This window comes from Ailuropoda melanoleuca, chromosome 11 (assembly GCF_002007445.2).
Source record: "Ailuropoda melanoleuca isolate Jingjing chromosome 11, ASM200744v2, whole genome shotgun sequence".
NCBI lineage: Eukaryota > Metazoa > Chordata > Mammalia > Carnivora > Ursidae > Ailuropoda > Ailuropoda melanoleuca.
The window spans coordinates 78,327,172-78,350,223 of NC_048228.1; the positions used below are offsets into that span (position 1 = coordinate 78,327,172).

Sequence of the window (23,052 nt, forward strand, 5' to 3'; positions counted from 1 at the left end):
GTAACCGCATAACCAAACCAAGATGCAAAGCTATAACAGAATGGCAGGATGAGCTTGGAATTTTGATCAGAGTAGCTAGTACTCTACCATCTATACGTAGTTGTCTCGATTGGGACTTTTCACCAATGAAGCCATCTAACATTGGAGATTTTTTTTTTGTGGGAAGGTTTTTAATTTCAGATTCAGTTTCTTTTCGTAGAAATAGAATTATTCAGATAGTGTATTTTGTGTGACAGCCCCCTCCAGTGTATTATTATTATTGTCAGGATGAATAATATGTCTTCTTTTTAATTCCTGATATTGGTAATTTGTGCCTTCTCTCTCTCCTTGATTTATTCTTGTAGAGGCATGTCAATTCTATTAGTCTTTTCAACAGTCAACATTTGGCATTGTTTGGTTTTTCTCATTTGTATGTTTTTTTTTTCTAATTCATTGATGTCTTTTAATTTTTTCCCCTTTGATTCTATCTGCTTTTCATTTAATTTGTTATTTTTCTAACTGCTTGAGGTGGAAATGTAGATCACTGATTTTTCATTCTTCCTTCTTTTGTAGCTTATACATTTAAGGCTATAAATTTCCCATTAGTACAACTTAAACTGCATCCCGCAAGTATTGACAGTTTATATTTTCATTGTCATTCAGTTCAGAATATGTTCTAAATTCCATTGTGATTCTTGATCAGTTGAACTTCACTAAATATTGAAGGAAGAAAGATAAAACCAGCATTACTATAAACTTTCCATATAATAGAAGAAAGGGGGGCACCTGGGTGGCACAGTCGTTAAGCGTCTGCCTTCAGCTCAGGGCGTGATCCTGGTATTCTGGGATCGAGCCCCACATCAGGCTTCTCCTCTAGGAGCCTGCTTCTTCCTCTCCCACTCCCCCTGCTTGTGTTCCCTCTCTCTCTGACTGTCTCTCTCTGTCAAATAAATAAATAAAATCTTTTAAGAAAAGAAAAGGGATCACTTATCAATTTGTTCTAAGCCAGTACAGCCTCGTTTCTAAACTGGACAAGGTTGGGGGCATTTGGGTGGCTCAGGTGGTTAAGCAACTCTTGGTTTCGGCTCGGGTCATGATCTCAGGGTCATGGGATTGAGCCCCATGTTGGGCTCCACGCTCAGTGCAGATTCTGCTTCACATTCTCTCCCTCTTCCTCTAATACTTGTTATTTCTTGTATTTTTGATACTAGCCATTCTGACTGATATGAGGTGATATTGCATTGTTGTTTGCATTTGCATTTTCCTAATGATTAGTGATTAGTTAGGCATCTTTTCATGTGTCTCTTGGCCATCTGTGTATCTTCTTTGGAAAAATGCCTATTCAGGTCCTCTGCCCATTTTTAAAAATTGGATTATTTGGTCTTTTTGGTTTGGAGTTGCATGGGTTCTTTATATATTTTGGATATTAACCCCTTATCTGATATATCATTTACAAATGTCTTCTATTCAATAGGTTGCCATTTTGCTTTATTGATGGTTTTCTTTGCTGTGCAAAAGCTTTTTAGTTTGATATAGTCCCAGGAGTTTATTTTTGCTTTTGTTTCCCTTGTCTGTGGAGACAGATCCAGAAAAATATTAATTTATGGCTGATGTCTAACAGATTACTGCCTGTGTTTTCCTTTAGGAGTTTTATGGTTTCAGGTATTACATTTAGGTCTTTAATCCATTTTATTTTTGTGTGTGATATAAAAAAGTGGTCCAGTTTTATTCTTTTGCATGTAGCTGTCCAGTTTTCCCAGCACCATTTATTGATGATCCTGTCATTTCCCCATTATATATTCTTGCGTCCTTTGTGGTAGACTAATAGACCATATGAGCATGGGTTTATTTCTGAGCTATCTGTTTTGTGTTAGTATCATACTGTTTTTTTAAAATTATTATCTTTTTTCTTTTTATTGGGGTATAGTTGACACACAATGTTACATTAGTTTCGTGTGTACAGCATAGTGATTCCATAACTGTATACATTATGCTTTGTTCACCACAAGTGTGGCTGCCATCTGTTACCATAAAACACCATTACAATACCACTGACTATATTCCTTACATCCCTGTGACTTATTCATTCCATAAGTGGAAGCCTGTACTTACAACTCCCCTTCACTCCTTTTGCCCATCCCCTAGTAACCATATTGTTTTGATTATTGCAGCTTTGTAGTATACCTTCAAATCTGGGATTGTGATACCTCCAGCTTTGTTCTTCTTTCCCAAAATTGTTTTGACAATTCAGGGTCTTTTGTGGTTCCATACAGATTTTAGGATTCTTTGTTGTAGTTCTGTGAAAAAATACTATTGGTATTTTGATGGGGATTGCATTGAATCTCTAGATTGCTTTGGGTAGTATGGACATTTTAACAATAGTCTTCCAATTCATGAGCGTGGACTTTTTTGTTTTAGAGTGATTCTAAAATGTTAATTTTGTAATTATAAATAACAACAGAGGTTATTTTATAATTCTAGCTTTTAATCAGAAGTACAACTACGTAAAAATGCTTAAACTTGGTTTTCTTTTGTGAGATGCAAAATCTAAGTGTGAAATGAGAGCAGTTCGAAAGAGCCTAGATCAAGGCAGCTTTGATAATAAAATATAAAAGAAACATAATTGATGTTGCAAAATATCAAATGAATTTGGTTGTATGTATGAGGCTAAGAATTTTTTTACTGGGGCAAAATTTTACCTGAAATGATTAGAGTCTTAAATGAAGATTTATACAAATTGATTGTGAATCCTCTGATAGTAACTAAAAAATATATGTCTTCTACTAATTTCTAAATATCAGGAGTTGAGTATTTTTTCTTTTTACATATTTTTACAGATGGTAGTAAAAACTTTTATGGATATGGATCAGGATTCAGAAGACGAAAAACAGCAGTATCTCCCACTAGCCTTGCATCTTGCATCTGAATTTTTCCTCAGGAATCCCAATAAAGATGTGCGTCTCCTTGTAGCGTGTTGTTTGGCCGACATTTTTCGAATCTATGCCCCAGAAGCTCCATATACTTCCCATGATAAACTTAAGGTAAATATAATCTTTACAGAATTAGTTTACTTTTATAGTTTAGCTTACCTTTAGGAATGTAGCTTTTATTATTATTCACCTGTCATCATAAGATGATTATATCGTAAGTTGTAAAACAGATGAATTATTCATTCAGTTAAAATTCATTGCATATCCACAAAAATGACTGGTATTTTTATTGAGGCATCGAAAGGTATAGATCAAAACTAGTCCAGGTTTGCTTATATGTAACCTTCGTATTAACCCATCACAAAGCCCAGGTAGCTGAATTGAAGGGATGAATAGTGGATTAGTGACACTTTTTAAAGCAATAGTATAACAGAATTTACATATTCAAGTGATTATTTCCCCCTGCACATTACATGCAAAGTTTATATTATGCTTATCTTGGAGGTTTCTGCCTTTGTTTAAAATGTTTGAGGAACTTTTTTGAATTGATCTCTTGAGCTGACTTCATATTGTGAATAATTTTATTCTTGGCAAATTTTAATATTTTGAACTGCTTTCTTTTCAGTTGTCCTAAAGTCATGTCTTTGCATATTGATTCTATTTTGGGTTAAAACTTCTAAAGAAAGCTTATTAAGAAATGGCACACTATTGTCATGAAAAGTACAACCCTCAAACCAGTCTGTTATTGTTTTTGTTCCACACAAGTTTGTAGTCACCCAACAAATTCAAACTAGATTCTGAAAATTACTATTTTCATGCAGGAAATAGTAATGGAAAGACTCTTGTCCAGGTCCTTACAATGAAGATAATTGTTTGCCATGTTGCAAGATGAAGATAATAAAGTGGAAGTTCCATAGTAGAAGGAAAGGCAACAAGATATAGAACTTATGGTTCTCCGAGAATGAGAAGCCTTAAGATTTATGCCAGTAATAATTTTTATTATCATTTCTAAAAGATATAGTTTTATGTAATTTGCTCTGTTCTCATTATTTGGAATAATGGGCTAAGCCAGTCCCAAGTCATTTGGCTAAGGAGAATTTTCTTTTATTGTATGTAATGGAGAATATGTATACAGACTATTATTAGTGTATTATGAAAGAATGAAAAGTATTTGTATCTAAATTTTATCATTTTTTTTTAACAGGACATATTTTTGTTTATTACCAGACAATTAAAAGGTTTGGAAGATACAAAGAGTCCACAGTTTAATAGATACTTTTATTTATTAGAGGTAAAAAAATTTAATAACTATCACACTATTCATGTAATAGAAAATTCCTTACGGTGACTTTATAAAGTAAGATGAATTTTTTTGTTGTATACAAATCCCACTTAATAAAATGTCTTTTTAAAGATAAAGTACACTCCACTGGAAAACCTATTATTTGAAACTCTGTTTTCATCTTTCTGTTTTATTCTTTTCTAATCTGAAGAGGGATTAAGTTGAAGTAATTTTCACTCTTCCTTATATTTAGTATGTATATATGTCTACTAATCTCTAACAATTTAGTGTTTTTCCATTAGAGCAAGTTAATGCCACCAAGATACGTGTCTTTTTAAAGGTCACAGTATATGACAGCTGTAACAACTTTAATTTATGTATTTGGACCTTTACAGATTTGTAATTCTAAAAATTAAATTATAGTAATGAGTTTGCTTTTGTGTAACTATTCTGTGCAAGTGTAATCTATTTATTTATTTATTTATTATTTAAGAATTTAGCTTGGGTTAAATCCTATAACATCTGCTTCGAATTGGAAGATTGCAATGAAATTTTTATTCAGCTTTTTAGGACTCTCTTCTCAGTGATCAAGTAAGTTATTTTTAAAGCATTTCTGTTTGTCTCTTTGTCTTGCTATGCATAGTGAAGTATTGTGTACTGTGCCTATAACTGTGATCTTTTAGATTTATAATGGAGTGTTTTCCTTAGAAGACTTGACATGAAGAGGAAAATTAGCAAATCTGTTGTCCTCAAGCTGCCTTTGCTCTTATGCTACTATTTTAAGTTAGGTATCAATTATATTGGTCAACTCTTATAAAGCAAATGGTGTGAGACCTTATGTAATGAAATACTAAATTATGAAGTGGAAATTATAAGTATTTGAAGTACCATTAGTGAGTGCTGAAAATCATAGTACCTCAGTGATTAAGCACACTGACTTCTCCTTTTCAAGCTAGGGAAAAAAAAAAAAACCTTAAGCATTGCTCTTTCTTTATAGAAATAGAGAAATTAATGCATAGGGAAAGGGAGTGTGGTGTCTTGCCCAAGGACAAATCACTGAATAGGGGAGCCTAAATTCTGATTTCAGTTCAGTGTTTTGTTGTGTTTTATTCTGTTTTGGTTTTTTGTATAGTAAACCAAGCATTATCCTGAGATGTGTTCTACAGCATTGCACTGTATACAAACATAATATATCTCACATAAATTTTAAATTTTCTAGTAACCACATTAAGGTTAAAAAGAAACAAATGAAATTTATTTCAATAATATACTTTATCCCACAATATCCAAAAGCATTAATTTTTTTAAGACTTTTTAAAGATTTTTAAGATTTTTTTTTAAGATTTATTTATTTTAAAGAGAGAGAGCATGGGCACGCATATCCTAACGGGAAAGGGCCAAGGGAGAGAGAGGATCTCAAGCATACTCCCCACTGAGCTCAGAGCCTGATGTGGGGCTCAGTCTCATGATGCTGAGATCATGACCTGAGCCAAAATCAAGAGTCCAACGCTTAACTGACTGAGCCACCCAGATACCCCCAGAAGCGTTATTATTTCGACTTGTGACTCTGTCCAAACTACAAGTGTTCAGTGGCTATTGGCTAATGGCTTCCATATTGGATAGCACACTTCTAGAGTTTCCTGCAGATTTTTTATGAATTCTATGCTGTCATGCTTTCCGTTTCCTTAGAATGGTAGGAGTAGAATTTAACCTGGAATTAAGAGGAAAGAACTGGTGTAGAAATAGAAGCTTATAAAGAGACTGCAAGAGAAAAAGCTTCCTTTGGTAACTAACTGAAGGCTTGTTAAAAAAAAAAAAAAAAGATACATATATAAACTTTATGTTTTGTGTTAGTTAGCTTCTGCTGCATGACAAAATAACCCCAAACTTGCTGGCTTAAAATAGACCCCATTTTATTTAACTCATGATTCTGTTTGGCAGTTCTTTTTGTCTGGGCTGGACTGACTCCTGTATTTGCAGTCAGTTGGCAAGACATCTGGCAGTTGGCTGAGGTAATAGGACAACTAGGTCATCTGTGTCTCTCTCTCTCTCACACTCTCATCATCCAGCTGGCTAGCCCAGGTCTCTTCATATGCTGAATGGGTTTCAAAAGTAGCAAGAAAGAGCATGCTTTATCTCACAGCACTTTTTAAACCTCTGCTCACTTCATGTTTACTTATGTTTCATTGGCCGAGGAAGGCATATAGTCAAGCCCAGATTCAGAGATTGGTTAGACACACTCCATATTTTCCTGGAGGAACAGCATTTTAAAGGCATATGAATATAGAGATGAGAAAATTTGTGGCCATTTTCGTATTCTATCACATTTTTGCCACTTTTTCTTTTGAAATTAAAATCACCAGAAAATTTTAAAACTCTTGAAATTGTCATCATTCTGCCCCTCTTGTTGACCTCAGCTGTCCACGTAAGTCCACTTCCTACTCTGCCATTATATTTCTTTCCTCTCACAATTACTTATACATACACACCTTTCTTTGATCCATTAATATTTTTATTTCCTGAACCTAAAGATCTAAGTTTATTGTTGACCTAATTATCTAATTAATTCACAATGAGCTATGTGTAAATAAAAAACTTGCCTTTTGAGGGCACCTGTATGGCTCAGTTGGTTGAGTGGCCAGGTCTTGATTTTTGCCCAGGTCATGATCTCAGGGAGATGGAACCCTGCATCATGCTGCCTGCTCGGCAGGGAGTCTGCTTGAGGATTCTCTCCCTCTCCTCCTGCCCCTCTCCCTATTTGTGCTCTCTTGCGCTCTCTTTCTTTTTCTCAAACAAATAAATTAAAAAAAAAAAAAAGACTTGCCTTTTGAAAGAGGAGCTCATTGATTTATATTTACTGACAAATTTACCATTTGTTTTTCTCCGTTTCTTTGTGTCGATGCAGATTTCTATGTGGTGGTGTTTTTCAGTCTGAAGGACTTCCTTTAACATTTCAATAGTTCAGGTCTGGTGCTGATGGAATTCTTTTGGTTTTATATATCTGAAAATGTCTTTATTCTATTTCACTTTCATTTTTGGAAGTGAACTTTCATGCTAAAAGTTCTAGGTTGATAGGCTTTTTTCTTGTTTGTTTTTTTTCTCTTTCAGTACTTTTAAAGATGTTCCATCTTCTTCTGGTTTTCATTGTTTCTATTGAAAAGTTTTTGTCATTTTTAATCTGCCTTCCTCTGTACATAATGTATCTTTTTTCTCTACCCATTTTTAAGATTTTCTCTTCATTACTGGTTTTAAGCAATTTGATTATGATGTACCACGGTGGAGTTTTCTTTTTCTTGTGCTTGGGGCTCATTGACTTTGGATATGTGGATTTTCCATTCTGATTACAACATGCCCTGTGAATTGTGAGATTTTCCACTTTGGTTGGAACATGCACTATTCTAAGACCTTTGTAAGTTCCAGGGATTATTCCCTCTTCTCCTTTCAGGTGGTGCCTTCCCCACACTCAAGACATTTCCTCACATCTGTGTGCTGTGATCAATAAGCAAGCACTTGAAGACTCAGAGATATCTTTACAAGCCTGCTCTCTGAATAGGTCTCTCGCCTCTGATTTTCTGCCCCGCAAACTCTAGTCTTTTCAGACGCAGGAAAACCACTAGGCTCTGTCAGGATCTTCCCTTCCCACACTGCAGCCTAGAAAATGTTTCCCTCTCTCAGCAACATGTGCACGATGTTCAGTGTCTGAAAACCATCGTTTCATATATTTTATTCAGTCTTTTAGTTGTTTCAGGTAGGAGGTTAAGTCATATCCTGGTTATTGTATCTTGCTTGACTAGAACCTGTGGAAATCATTTTAAGTCTGTTTTTGTCTCTTTTCATTTTAGTTCTTTCCTATCCCCAAGGATATTTGAGTCTGAGAGTTAAATACTCCTCAGTTTTTTTTTGCATCAAGCTGAATATTTCTATTTTTTAACCCTTACACACACTCCCCCTAACACTATATAGTTGATCCTTCATGATCTTGGCCTTTAGTAAACAGGATATTTGGAAGATGGCATGCAATAGGTATCTTTCTAAAAGTTGTGGGAAACAGTGTATCTATGTGAGAATTTTTCCACCAACTTAAGAAATTTTCATCTTTGCATTTTACCATCAAGTACTCAACAGGTCTCTTATACTTATTTCAGGTTAATTTTTTAAGAATTAAGAGAGATGTAAATGATGTTAAAATTTTGTCTTGATTTAAACCTTTCTATATCCCTATATCTGTAGTATAGCAAAATTGTATAATTTCTCTTGATTTGTCTTTACATATATATCTGATAAATGTGAAAATGGACATTTCAAGTCTTTAGTTAAGATGCAGTCAGAAGGAGAAAAGCCTAGATGTTCTACTAGTTATAACAGTTTTAGAGCCAGTCTTTTTAGGTAAGTACTGGATCAGCAGTAGAGACATATTTATTAAGGAGGCCTACAGTTGACTCTTCACTGGCTTGGCTAAGGAAGTAGGACTAAAACTGATTCTAGTCTTCATACGTCGTTGATTTTTCATTTTGTTTGAAATTCTTTGTGAGATACCCAAATGACATTTTCAGAACCTTCTGGTCATAAATTCTGATAAACATTTTATATCAAACTTTTTTATTTTCAGTGTTAGTGAACTAAAATCTTTAGTGACAAAGATATTATAGCAAAAATAACTTGTATTGGCTGAGGGTTTTTTTGGTGTTTATAGTTTTATTTTGGGGAATGTATTAGGATCTAAAAGGATAAAAAGGAAAACTGTCCGCTTTCATTATCTTGTATTTTTTCTTTGTTTTCTTTTTCTTTTTTTTTTTTTTTTAAGATTTTATTTATTTATTTGACAGAGAGAGAAACAGGCATCGAGAGAGGGCACACAAGCAGGGGGAGTGGGAGAGGAAGAGGCAGGCTCCCAGCAGAGCAAGGAGCCCGATGCGGGGCTCCATCCCAGGACTCTGGGATCACGCCCTGAGCCGAAGGCAGATGCTTAACAACTAAGCCACCCAGGCACCCCTTTCTTTGTTTTCTTAATTAAAATTTTATCACTTTTTAAAATCTGGGCACATGTAAGCAAAGATGTCCTTTCTTTGAAGTTGATATTTTTGTTTGGTTGAATTTAACTCACTCTTTTGAATCCTAATTGTGTAGTGACTTAATTCATTTTAAAGGTCTTTGGTTTTGTAAAATACTTTACAATACCTTACAGCTGTTGTTAGAGCGAGAAAGTAAATAGAGCAGTCAAAATTTCTTTGCCATTAATTGGTATAGTTTCTTCAAGTGAAAATTCTTTTATATCGGGGCGCCTGGGTGGCACAGACGGTTAAGCGACTGCCTTCGGCTCAGGGCGTGATCCCGGCATTGTGGGATCGAGCCCCACATCAGGCTCTTCTGCTATGAGCCTACTTCTTCCTCTCCCACTCCCTGCTTGTGTTCCCTCTCTCACTGGCTGTCTCTATCTCTGTCGAATAAATAAATAAAATCTTTTTAAAAAAAAAAAGAAAAGAAAATTCTTTTAGATCTGAGATAATTGTTTTAAACTAGGAAGTATAATTTTCTTTTTGTAAGCCTGATTTTTTTCCCTTTTCTTTTTTTTTTTTAAGCAATAGCCACAACAAGAAGGTACAAATGCACATGCTAGACTTGATGAGTTCTATCATCATGGAAGGTGATGGAGTTACTCAAGAATTATTGGACTCCATTCTTATTAACCTCATTCCTGCACATAAGGTCTGTATAGTATGAAGATATTAAGGGTTAATGTTTAAAGATAGTACTACACATATGAAAAATTATTTTCTGCCATTTGCAGTTTCATATAATTCCCACTGTCATTTTCTAGCCCCAATAAAATAGTGTAACACACATCAGTCTTAAAAGCTACTGTTTTTAGAAGATGTATTGATTATCATATATTGTAGATTTTCATTCAGTGAAGTGCTTCCTATTTTCTGGAAAACAGAAATCTTTCACATTCACCACTTATATGTAATGTGGGAATTAGGAGAGTACTGTTTTGGTTAGGTGCTTGGTTTTTGTTCTGGGGTTTTTTGTTTTTGGGGGGTTTTTTTGGGAAGGAAAATGTATTTCCTCCTTTGTAACACAGATGTGGAACATAGGAATTGTATTTCTTCTCAGAATCCATTTTTCTTGGGCATTTTCAGAAAAAGATTTGGGTAGGAGCATGAACTGTATGGTTAATGTTAAGGGGAAAGAGATGATTCACAGCTGTGTATTCCTCCCTGTTTCCTTTTTCTGTTTCTCTCTACTACTACTTCTTAAGGTACTGAAGGACTTAGCTTTCCACAAGCTCTACCACTAGGGCCGTACTCAGTCCTACATTATTGTTGATGTTTACCCTCCTGCTCTTTTCCTCTAATGGTTCAGTGACCTATTATCAGATGGTAGATGAGAGGTGTATTTAATTACACTTACTTAATAATGCAGTTAATTAGAAGTTCTTCTTCTTCCTCCAAATATTATGCATTTTATTTATTCAAATGAATCTGTAATTTGCTAAAATTTTGAGAGTATGGCAAAGGTGGAGGGTTACATGTCAGGCAAAATAAGAGGAAAAATTGAGAGGAATAGATAGCATATTTGGTGTTTATATTCTAGTTAGTATTTTTATGATTAGAAAATTTGTATACCGTTTTGGGAAATAGGAAGGTTGCCTTAATTTTGAGTTATTCTATCATTTTTACCAATGGAATAAAATCTTAGAGCAAGGGTCAAGAAGCTATGTCTTTGTAGGCCAAATCTAGTCCACTACCTGTTTATGTAAACAAAGTTTTTTTGAATACAGCCATGCTCATTCATTTTCATTTTGTCTGTGGCTGTTTCACACTCAACAGCAGAATCGTGTAGTTGTGTATGACTCAAAAAGCCTAAAATATTACCATCTGGCTCTTTGCATAAAAAGTTTGCTGATTACTCACCTAGAGTGTAGGGTTTCCTAGCCTCTTTCTGGGAGAGGTGCAAGATCCTGGTGAATGAATCTCCGTTTGGTCCAAATCTTCAAAGTATAGAAATGCTGATAGGTACTCTTTAAAACAAGAAACCCATTTCCAAACAAGTTTTTAAAAATGGAATATGTCTTTTCTGTGGCCTTTCTCAGACCCTTTAATTTGTTATAGTATACTAGGAATCTTGAGGAGCAAAAACAGGATTCAGTGTTTCAAAACTATCTAACTGACCAAGTATTTTTCTTGGAAAACTTTCCAGGTGTACTCTTTCTTCAATCACACATTGATTAGACAATGAAGCATGTAGGGTGGTGGATTAGACAGGATGTGTGTGTGTTTATGTGTGTGTCTGTGTTCATTTAGGATACAGGGGTATAATTGGCAGTTCAAATTGGTTACCAAACCCAAAAAGCCTTAGGTCCATTTTCAGTTTAATAAAACTAAACGAAATAAAGGGTTTGGCTTTTGGCTGTCTAATATATTTTAGTTTTTGATTTATTTGCAACTTCTGCATTTAAGACCACTTGATTAGAGAATATTGGGTAAAACCTTGAATGGAGTTCAGTGATATTTTTTGCTTCATAGTTTGGAGATTTGAAGATTATAGTGTTAATCATAGTTCTGTCTCATAAATTCACAAATTCATTTGTAACTTTGCATATTTTTATTGTGTTTCAGAACTTAAATAAACAGTCCTTTGACCTTGCAAAAGTCTTACTGAAAAGGACAGTCCAAACTATTGAGGCGTGCATTGCCAATGTATGTATTTCTGTTTGTATTTATTCAATAATTGTATAATTATTAATCCATTGTATTAATTTATTGAGACCTTTCACATATAGTTTTGTTTAGCCTATAAATGGTTTCATCTATTTAAAACAAATACGTAAGAGAACTGATACATCCAGATGTGACCAAATGCAGTAAAACTATATAAGCTTTGACATTATTTTTAAATGGCATAAGATAGATGATATTTTATAAAAACTTGTCTACAACTCCTACCTCTCTTTTGCTGCCTTTTATTTATATTTACCTTTTTTATCTCCTGAGTATGCTGATTAACTTTCTCCTTTCTTCTTTACCTTTATTTTTCTAGGTCATTCCTCTGAACTCTGTTGTTTCTCTCTTAAATAGCTGTTACATTTTTCTTCATTGAATAGTTTTTTTATTTACTTAAAAAGATCAATAGAGTAATCTAGAATAAAAAGTAATTTATAATTCTTCCTAATATAGCAGTTCATTCCATTGTTGCACATTTGCTCACATTCATAACTATTTTTTCACATACTCTATATAAAATTTTGAATTGTATTTATGTTTCTATATTTTGAAATTATTTCTTTATTTATAATATAAATGACTATAAAATGTTTCTTTGAATTGACATATATCCGTAATTTACCTACCCATTTCCTTATTATCTTGCATTTAGATTTTTTCAGTGTTTTCCTTTATAATTATCTTTCTGAGTGTAGCATTTATCTATTGCTGAATTATTTTCCACATATAAAAACCCAAGTGAGAGTATATTAATGGTGTGAATTATTAGTATTATTTATATTACTAAATTAATATTTAAACATGGTAAAAGAAAAGTTTCTTTTCACAAAAGAATATACAGTGAAAAGTGTCTCTCTTCAACTCTGAATACCCTGTTCTCAGTTCTCGAAAATAACCATTACCAATAGACTTCCAATATATCCTTCGGAATTAGTGTTCTATGCATAATCATTTTTGTTTATGTGTATTTTTTAATCTTGTTGAAACTTTTTTTTTCCCCATGGTCTGCATAGTAAGTATGAATATTTTCTAACTTTTAATGTATGTTGCTTTTCAAAGGAAATATATTGTTTGATGGTACTACCAAAAATATATATTTAATATCAGTTATATGCAACTGCCTCTTTAGCATTTTTAGAAGTTAATATTTTTTTCCTATGTGTGTATGTGTATTGGCAGGGAATAGAGGTGTCTTTTAATTTGTGCTTTTGATATTCTCTTTGTTTTTTCCTAGCATTCTTTTAAATTATCACTTACCTTTTGTATCATCATTTTTTTTTCTCTTGATACTCCGAGTCAAAATCTCTTTGACTTTGGGTATTTAAAAAATATTTTAGCCCCCAACTTTAAATACTCATTATTACTAAACTCATGGCAAAATTAGTCAGACTCAAATAAAAGGCAAAAAGATTGAGACTTTAAAATTTTTCTGTTATAAGGAAATATCTCTATAAAATTCTTTATGTTGAATTACATAAACTATCAAAGTTGTTTTGTTTTTATGGAAGATTCCTAGAAATAACATCTTAATTTGGAAAAAAACCAACAACTGAATTCCCTTTTCCCTTTAACATTCATAATTAGATATTTAGAGGTTTGTTCTGTTTTAGTGACTATTCTGTCATGTATTAGTAACTGAAATATGTTTTGTTTCATCCCCTTCGGTTGTATATGTAATGCCTAATTAAATCTTTTTTTAGACATGTTTATAAAAAAAAATCTGTCCAAGTTTTTAAGTGAAATGGATATTTTATTTTTGTTTAATATCTCCTTTAGTTTTTCAATCAAGTCCTGGTGCTGGGAAGATCATCAGTAAGTGATTTGTCAGAACATGTATTTGATCTGATTCAGGAACTTTTTGCAATAGATCCTCATTTATTATTGTCTGTCATGCCGCAGCTTGAATTCAAACTAAAGGTAGGACTGACTATAATTTTTAAGTTCTTTAAGCTTTAAGAGAAAAATTTATATATAACTGTAAAAGACATAAATATTGTTTTTCTCTTATAGAAGAATAAAACATGGGTTCGATTTATCTTTTTATATCTAGTTAAGATACACATTTTATTTCAGTAAAACAGTCTCTCTCATCTGGGTGTAATAGGAGAATTACATGGGAAAATTATAACTCTCCTAGTTGTTAAATATCTGTTAAACACAGTGACACAAATAAAAGATATGAAAAATGGTATTGTCCCTTATAATTTAGTTATTAAATAGCATTTATTATTAGGTAGATATGTTTTAGAACATCAAAAGATTTCAAACTGAGTGCTCAAAGGGTGTTGATTATAACTATATGGACCTTCCATAGTATAGATCAAGGACAAAAATTTTACTGTATGACTTGGGGCATATGTTATTTTTTATAGCCAACTAAACAAGGGATTCATAACTCCTCAAAAAACATGAAGAATTTGACACTCGATCCCCTATCCCAGTTGAACTATTTGCTTAATAATCTTGACTTTGTGAAAGGCTTTTTATGTCCAGTATGTTATTTGATCCTAAAACTGTGGTATAATTAGGACCAACATTATAGTTTTGATTTTTGAGATGAATAAGATGAAATATTTTGCCCAGTTGCACAGTTAAAACAGACTTGAGATTAGAACTCCAGTTTTCAGACTCTTTCAACTTGTATACATGATGGTTAAGAATTGTCCATATTGGGGGCTGCTGTGTGACTGAGTTGATGTTAAGCATCCAACTAGTGCTTTCGGCTCAGGTCATGATCTCAGGGTTGTGAGATTGAGCCCCATTGGGTTCTGCACTTAGTGGGGAGTCTGCTTCTCTCCGTCTCTCCTTCGCCCTCCCCCCGCACACACAAGTGCTGAGTGTGGAGCCTGCTTAAGTTTCTCCCTCTCCCTCTCCCCCTCCCTTCTTCTCCAAAAAAAGAAAAAAGAAAAAAAAATTGTCCATATTGTCTTTATTAAAAATATTTGTCATTTATAATATAAATGGACATTGTACCAAGCTTCTAAGAAAGTCCGTTCTGTGAAAAAATTATATGGAGAATAAGGTTTTTGTTTTATTTTTTTAATATTAAGAGTTTATTTTAACAATAGCCTAAAGATGTTTCCATTCCAAATTATTTCTGGGTGCAAGTCATTAAAATATTTTCTCTCAATCTCTTCAGAGGAGTCTGAATGTGAAAAGTCAAACCTCTTCAATCCTTAAACAAGATTGCCATGATAGACGGTGGGAAGGAATTAAGAACTAGATTTCTAGGTTTCTATGTGTGGACTAAAAGTAAACTGAAGGAGACACCACCTTAGAGACACCAAATGATTTTTGCACTAAAGTCAGTTTACCATCAATATAATCATATTCCAACCTCACCCAAGGAATATATTTAAAATTTTAAAAAGGGGGGGCGAGTTTTTACTCAGTTTCAGTAGTTAAAAATAATAGATATAAAATGTCGTATCATTTGAAATAATCACTAAGCCACTGAAGTAGTCACTTACAAGTAAAATAAAACTTCCACTTATTTTAGTTTTTGACATTTAAGAGATAGACTAATTTTTCTTTAAAAAAATAAATCATGTTGGTTAGTTGATTGGACTTAGTAAAAGGTTCTAATCTGCATTGTTGTCACATTGCTTGAGAAAAACTTTGTCAAAGAAAATCATTTTCGCAATTACAAATGTTAAAGCTTGATACAGTTTTCATTTTTACTCTTTGATAAGTGTGCCTGTTTTACCCACAAAACCCCTGAAAGATAAGCTAGTCATAACAGAGACCATATCCCATGTTCTTCATTTTTTTAACTTGCTGTCTTTTCCATGAATATTTCTTTATTGGATTTCTGGTATTACTCTAGACACACGTTGCATATGAATGCTTGAAAAAATTAGCAATTGTTTTTTGTTACGGCCTTTATTTTCCTAGTGAGTATGTGATTTTTAAAGTTTCACACACCACATGGTTTCAGAATAAATTTATATTAAGATGTAACATCACTTGTGAAACTGAAACAGAATTCATAGCATATATTGATTCAGGATAAGAAAACTGGAGGCCTTTATAAAAAAAACAATTTCAAACTAAGTTTTGATTTTTTTTTTTTGTAATGTTCAGTTTAGCCGATCTTTTACATCTTAATGTTCTTGTTCTTCTATTAAAATGAGTTTTCCTGAATCATGACATTCTTCAGTGTTATTTTCTCCAGTAAGTTAGGGGATATTTTTTTATTTTTATTTTTTTTTTACAATTTTGTTTATTTATTTGAGATAGAGCGAGAGCGAGGGAGCCAGAGCACAAGCCAGGGGAGGGCAAAAGGAGAGGAGGAAGCAGGCTCCCCATGGAGCAGGGAGCCCGATGTGGGGCTTGATCCCAGGACCCTGAGACCATGACCTGAGCCGAAGGCAGACACCCAACCAACTGAGCCACCCAGGCGCCCCTTGGGGATCCTTGATTAAAATTTCATATATCAAAACCTTAATTGATAGGAGTTTATGTTGGAGCTCAAATGACAGGAAAGATTTCTTTTAAGAAAACTTACTAGGATGGGGAGTGCCTGGGTGGCTCAGTCAGTTAAGCACTCTTGATCTCAGGGTTGTGACTTCAGGCCCCACTTTGGGCTCCACAATGGGTGTGAAGACTACTTAAAAAAAAGAGAGAAAGAAAAGAAAACTTACAGGGTGGGAATTATTGCAGCTTTGCCCTTCACAGAATTTTTTATAAGACTCTTAGGGAATGATATGTTTGAATGATTATCTTCATATTTTTACAATGTCTGTGTAGATTGCAAATAAGCAGTGAAGTAGGCATAAATTAGCAGTTGGAGGGTGTGTGAAATAAGAACAAAGAACGAGATGATCTGACATGGAATCACATCAATTTCCACATAGTAAATGAGAACATATGATATTTTATAGTTCTCATCATTGTTAAGCGGAAATATAAAACTATAGCTTCTCAGGAATGATTCATGTTGTTTTCTGTAATCTGATGAATAAACCTTAGCTTCATTTATTTTGTCTTTTTTCTTAGAGCAATGATGGAGAAGAGCGATTAGCTGTTGTTCGACTTTTAGCTAAATTATTTGGTTCTAAAGATTCTGATTTGGCAACACAGAATCGTCCTCTTTGGCAGTGTTTTCTTGGACGGTAAGAGAACATAAATTCTGTGCATTCTAACTTTTATGTTTTGGAGGCCAGTCAGTAGAGTCCATTTGATTAAAACCACACATATCAAAACTTTATTGATATGTGTTTTTTGGTATGTGTTGCTGTCTTTCTTGGAGAACAAATTGTAGATAAGATTTTTTTTATGAAGAATGCTTATTATTTACCACATAACACTTTTTAATCTTTCTGTGCTGCAGTAATGTCATTAGAATAAATAGATAGGCAACATCTGAGAATGTTCTGTCTTAAGATTTTTAAATCATGAGACTGAAGACATGATGATCCAGTCCATGCCATTCTTCAGTCCAGCAATGTATTCGTTTGCTAGCATTTAATGTTTAGGTCTGTAGCTTATCTAATTGAATGATGTATGTTACGAACTATTTTGGCATTATGGTATGATTTTGAAATTAAAAATGACATTGCTATTCATTCAGATAACTTTTAATGTTCCTTCTCAAGACCTTAGAATTATTAGGATCTTTTCAACTTGATGGTAAGGTTGAAAAATCTATGAAATTTATCAAATTCCCTCTTGCATTCCATTTACATGTTTCTTTGCCTCAAACCATGAAAAGTCAGTTTTTACTGTTAGTATTCTGGAGAACATTTTAGATTCATCGTTGTTTAATTCAACTGATTCAGAAGGTAGGCTAAGAAATTTTCTTAAAATAAATTCATTATAATAATCCCAAGTTAGATTTGTCAGTTGTATTTTAAAATTTGAGAAATCTCTGACACTGACAATCTTAATTTGCTCAGAACAGACCATTTTGAAGGTCTGTAAATGCTGACTGCTTTGAAAAATTAAACTTGATTTTATGAGGATAGAGGGAATGAAGCAACTATACTTGTCAAAAAACAGAGGAATGATTCTGTCCTTGTGATTGCATCAATTTTTATAGCAGAACAATTACTTTTTTTTTTTTTAAAGATTTTATTTATTTATTAGGCAGAGATAGAAACAGCTAGTGAGAGAGAGAACACAGCAGGGGAGAGGGAGAGGAAGAAGCAGGCTCCCAACCGAGGAGCCTGATGTGGGACTCGATCCCAGATCGCCAGGATCACGCCCTGAGCCGAAGGCAGACGCTTAACGACTGTGCCACCCAGGCGCCCCAGAACAATTACTTCTAAAAACTAAATCAACTGTAAGAGGCTTCTTATATTCATAATTTTACATACACTATTATTTCTAATCAGCGATTCATTGAAACAAAGAAGTATTACCATTGTATCTGTTTTACTGTATTATTTTCCTTAATTATTTAGCAGTAAGTGTTTTGGTACTTTGTAATTGAGTTGATCATAAATGATAATGTTTTCATTTTTCTCTGGCAGTTAGAAAATTTATAAATCCTAAATGCAGGATTTATTAAGTTACTGTAATTTTAATCTTTACATAAGAAAGTAAGAAAAAGTAAGATTTGTCTATTTTATTTTTATTTATTAAGACATTTATTGGGGCACCTGGGTGACTCAGTCAGTTAAGCATCTGCCTTCAGTCAGGTCATGATTCTGGGATGCTGGGTCATCCGGCTCCATGTTCAGTGGGGAGTCTGCTTCTCCCTCTCCTTCTGCCCCACCCCTGCTTGTGCCCTCTCTCTCAAATAAATAAATACAGTCTTTTTTAAGAAAGGCATTTATTATATAACTTTAATTGGTTATTTTATGAGATTACTTTAAAAATATGTCTTGCTGTTAAAAACAGATGATTTATAATAAATTGTTTTTTAAATTGCCCATAATAAATTTTAAATTTGAGAGTTGCTAAGTTCGCCTTTATTATGTGCAGTTTGGCATCTACAGTGGTGTTTCATATTTATTACAATATATTCAACCTTTAAAAGAGTACTTTAATATAAGTTTGTCCCAGGTTAGGAAACTTTTTCGTTGTAAGGCAGTTATGACACATGCATTTTATGAACTTATCTCTGAACTTCTGGATCTGCCTCTCGTATGATTTGTAAACTCTTATTCCTCCAGTATTTTCCCCCATACAGTTTTTTCAAGTAGATTTTGTAGGTTTTAAATATTTATTTTTTGTTTTGTGTCATAATTAGACTCTTAAATTTGGGGCTCTACAAAGTATGTAGTTTGGGTTGGGGGATGTGTTTATACTTTTGTTTATTTTAGCATGGTAAACATTCTGTTTTCAGATATGTTTTTGTGAAAATATGTATCTTTTTATCTTCTCCCTTCAGAACATTGTCATTATAAAATAACAACTTTTTAATCAGTAACTGTTGTTTGTGGGCACTTAGGTAATGTAGGTATACCTTATTCGAAAATAATTATTTTGCCTTACAACTAATCTTTAGCAACCTTTTCCATGTAGATTTAATGACATTCACGTTCCTGTGAGATTAGAAAGTGTGAAATTTGCCAGTCACTGTTTAATGAATCACCCAGATTTAGCAAAGGATCTCACAGGTAAGCTGGCTGATTTATTACAAATATGAGAGTAATCACACAGATACATTTTAGCTGTGGCCTTTGACCTTAAAATTTAGTATCTGAATAGGTTTTAATTAACTTTGGCACTATTTCAGATTTTTATCAGTCCTGGGCTGATAAATGATTTTATGTTTATATAATAAAATTACACTTGAAATCTTCATATTGTAATCCTTTAGAATTTTTTGGAAATCATACTTTGAGGAAGTAGATATTGGGTTTGGCCACAAATCATTATACCTATGTGATAATCTAATAATAACCCAGAAAGTGGTTATCTCCTAGAATAGACTAGAATTTCTCATTCTTCACTTGAACATTTGAACTTGAGCATATGAACCCAGTTATTTGGTATTGGCAAATAAACGCTTTTATCAAAATGCTGTTTACAAAAAAAGAAGAAACATTTTTTGTTTTGTAATTACTTAGGAATCTTTTTTAGAGGTCATAGAATGTTATTATGTATTTTATATTGTGTAATGTACAGAAATATACCTGTCAGCAAACTTGCTATAAGCATTTTTACTAGTTTTCTTTTAATTCTTTTCATTTGTATTGTAACTTATGTTCTGAATAAATAAATCAGATATTTAGCTGTGATTTGACTTTTCCAGAATAGTTAAGGTAAAATACATTATTTATTAAGATGTGACTCCAGTAATAAATAGCGTGGATATAGTTTATTTTGTGATTATGTAGGGTTTTGCCACCTCAAAAATAAAATGATTTTAATTTATGCCACTCTTTATAAACATTGTTTCAGTATGGATAGAAGCCTAAAGCATTAGTCTTTTCTGTCATTCTGAACATGACAAATATCAGAGCTAACATTTAGCTTTAGTTTTTTTCTCTTATTACAGAATATTTGAAAGTTAGATCACATGATCCCGAAGAGGCTATTCGTCACGATGTCATTGTTACTATAATAACAGCTGCCAAAAGAGACCTTGCCTTAGTAAATGATCAACTACTTGGCTTTGTAAGAGAAAGAACACTGGATAAACGGGTAAAATCTGAGGAATTTTATTCTTTTGTAATTTACTAGATTTAAAGTGTTTGCTAAAGACAATAGAAATTATTTCTAAAGTTTTATTTTACCTTTCACTTACGAGTTTCAAAAGAATAGTGTGTGATCACCTATGTTTTTTTCTTATAGTTAGCATTTTCAAAAGTGATCATGTTGTATAAACTTAGCTGGATCTGTTATTCATTGGACTAAAAGAATATCATACTTCATATGAAAGTGATATTTCTTTACTGCTGTGCCAAGCTAAGGGCAGAAGTGATAGTTTTATGTTCAGATACTTTTTTGTGTGATTTCCTCTCTGTGGTTACAGTTAAAAACATGGTTTGATAGGGGCACCTGGGTGGCACAGCGGTTAAGCGTCTGCCTTTGTCTCCGGGCGTAATCCCGGCGTTATGGGATCGAGCCCCACATCAGGCTCCTCCGCTATGAGCCTGCTTCTTCCTCTCCCACTCCCCCTGCTTGTGTTCCCTCTCTCGCTGGCTGTCTCTATCTCTGTCAAATAAATAAATAAAATCTTAAAAAAAAAAAAAACATGGTTTGATAAGGAAGAGTAGTGCTAAGAACAACAAAAGCTTTTGCTAAGAAATAGTGTCAGCTGTAAGCAAGAGACAGGCATGCAAGGCAGGCTGATTAGACATTAACATCTTTAACAAAAGTTGCCTTTGCAGTGTGCTGTTTTATTTGAGGCATGGTTGAAAACACTCTGTACTCGTAAAACCAGTGTCCTTTAGCAATAGTTTCGGAGTAAAACTATGTTTCTTGGTCATAAAATACAGCAACAGGTATTAAGCTCTTAACTTTTGTTAGAGGAGGCAAATATGTCAGGTGGGCACTGTTTAACACGTTCAACTGGATCAGTGATTATAACTTTGAACAAGTTTTTCCTCTTGGCTTTAATTTAAATGAAATGATGCTCTACCTAGTGGTTAGCTGGTAATTCCCCCCCGCCCCCGCCATCCCCATCTCCATACACACACTCGATTTAAGGTATTACCATTTGTGTTATTTCCTCCTTTTAGAAACATTTCACTCCTGCTTCTGCTAATGTTTGTTTATAGTTTCTGAAAGAGTTGAATACATGAGTCTTCCTGAGGCTGTGTGATATGGTCATAGTAGCATCTACTGGATATCTTTTAGGACCCAGATTTTGGTGCAGTAAATTAGATGACCCTGGATATAGCCTTTCTGAAATTTGTTTTCTCCTCTATAAAATGTGGGAATAGGACTTAATCTTAGATTTCACTGCTTACATTCTTTGCTCTCATGTGACAAATGTCAAAAGGCATCTGTTACCTGTTATATGGGAACAAAGTTTCATTCTATCTAAATAGCCTAAAAATGAGGAAATTATATAAAAGATTATAAAGAAATATTAATGTGAATAAACCAAAAATCGTGTGCTCTGATTTGTTATTGAGAAAATATCTTTTTTGGTTATTTTTTTTAAATTATATCTCACTACCATGGTTTTAACTGTAGGTTTTTATCAACCTCCGTCTTGCCACCTTTCTTTCCTCCTAGCAAACTGTTCTAGTCTCTAGAAGTCCCAAAGAGTCTTCTTCCACTAAGTAGTATGTGGCTAGGTAAATTATTTGCGCTTTTAATCTATAAAGGAAGGAAGTTCACTTAAAATGATCACTAAGGTGCTTTCCAACTTTTGTGTTTCTAGGATCTTGATACTAAATTTTGTTTTTATTCTGAGTTAATATCAAAAGGTATGTAATTAAGATAAAACCTTCCAGATGATAGAGCTTTTGGTTGCAGAGTAAATCACACACTTTTTTACCTTGTCATCAATTTTAAAACTTGGGCAAATTTTTTAAACAGAATCTAATGAAATCATCTGTAAGATTTACTACTGATTGCTTGGCTGTGAGGGAAATAAAAAATTGGTAGGTGATTTAGTAGTATTTGCATTAGACAATTTTTTAAATAGTCTGATTTATGAATAGGCATGTAGTCAAAATTGTTGGTAAAGCAATTTGTTGCTTCTTAGGAAAATGAATATTATGCCAGTTTATGTACATATAAGTCTGATTTTAAAATCTAGTGAAGAAATGCCAGTTTTTGCAGATTAATACACTAAAGTTTGGTATCTTGCTCATTCAATAAACTTTATACTTTTTAGTGGCGAGTAAGAAAAGAAGCAATGATGGGTCTGGCTCAGCTTTATAAGAAATACTGTCTTCATGGTGAAGCAGGAAAGGAAGCTGCAGAGAAAGTCAGCTGGATAAAGGACAAACTTTTGCATATTTATTATCAGAATAGCATCGATGACAAGTGAGTCTGACATGTTGGTAGAATGGTTGAATATAAAAGTGCTTTTAATTTTTTTGGCATATACTTCTTAATTTTTTAATTATTTCTAAATTTGGAAATCACTTTCTGTGTATTTATACTTTGTGTGTTTAAATAAGACTCTGGCACAAATTGTTGAGTAGCATAATTAGTGAAGTAGGTATGGGCTTTGGAGTCAGACCTGAGACCAGATGTTCATTCTGCCCCTTATTAGACGTGTGCT

General features: G+C 33.4%; 1 protein-coding gene across 1 annotated transcript in view; it reads left to right on the top strand.

Annotated features, from left to right (window-relative positions):
* Positions 1–2,797: 2,797 nt before the first annotated feature.
* Positions 2,798–23,052, top strand: part of PDS5A (PDS5 cohesin associated factor A) — a 76,230-nt gene continuing 55,975 nt past the window's right edge. Inside the window, exons 1-10 of the mRNA XM_034670955.1 lie at positions 2,798–3,020; positions 4,114–4,200; positions 4,685–4,782; positions 9,771–9,897; positions 11,811–11,891; positions 13,692–13,832; positions 16,914–17,029; positions 19,386–19,480; positions 20,365–20,510; positions 22,660–22,811. Of these exons, the coding sequence (XP_034526846.1) occupies positions 2,817–3,020; positions 4,114–4,200; positions 4,685–4,782; positions 9,771–9,897; positions 11,811–11,891; positions 13,692–13,832; positions 16,914–17,029; positions 19,386–19,480; positions 20,365–20,510; positions 22,660–22,811 (1,247 nt within the window). The 5' untranslated portion in view covers positions 2,798–2,816. The remainder of the gene's footprint in view (positions 3,021–4,113; positions 4,201–4,684; positions 4,783–9,770; positions 9,898–11,810; positions 11,892–13,691; positions 13,833–16,913; positions 17,030–19,385; positions 19,481–20,364; positions 20,511–22,659; positions 22,812–23,052) is intronic.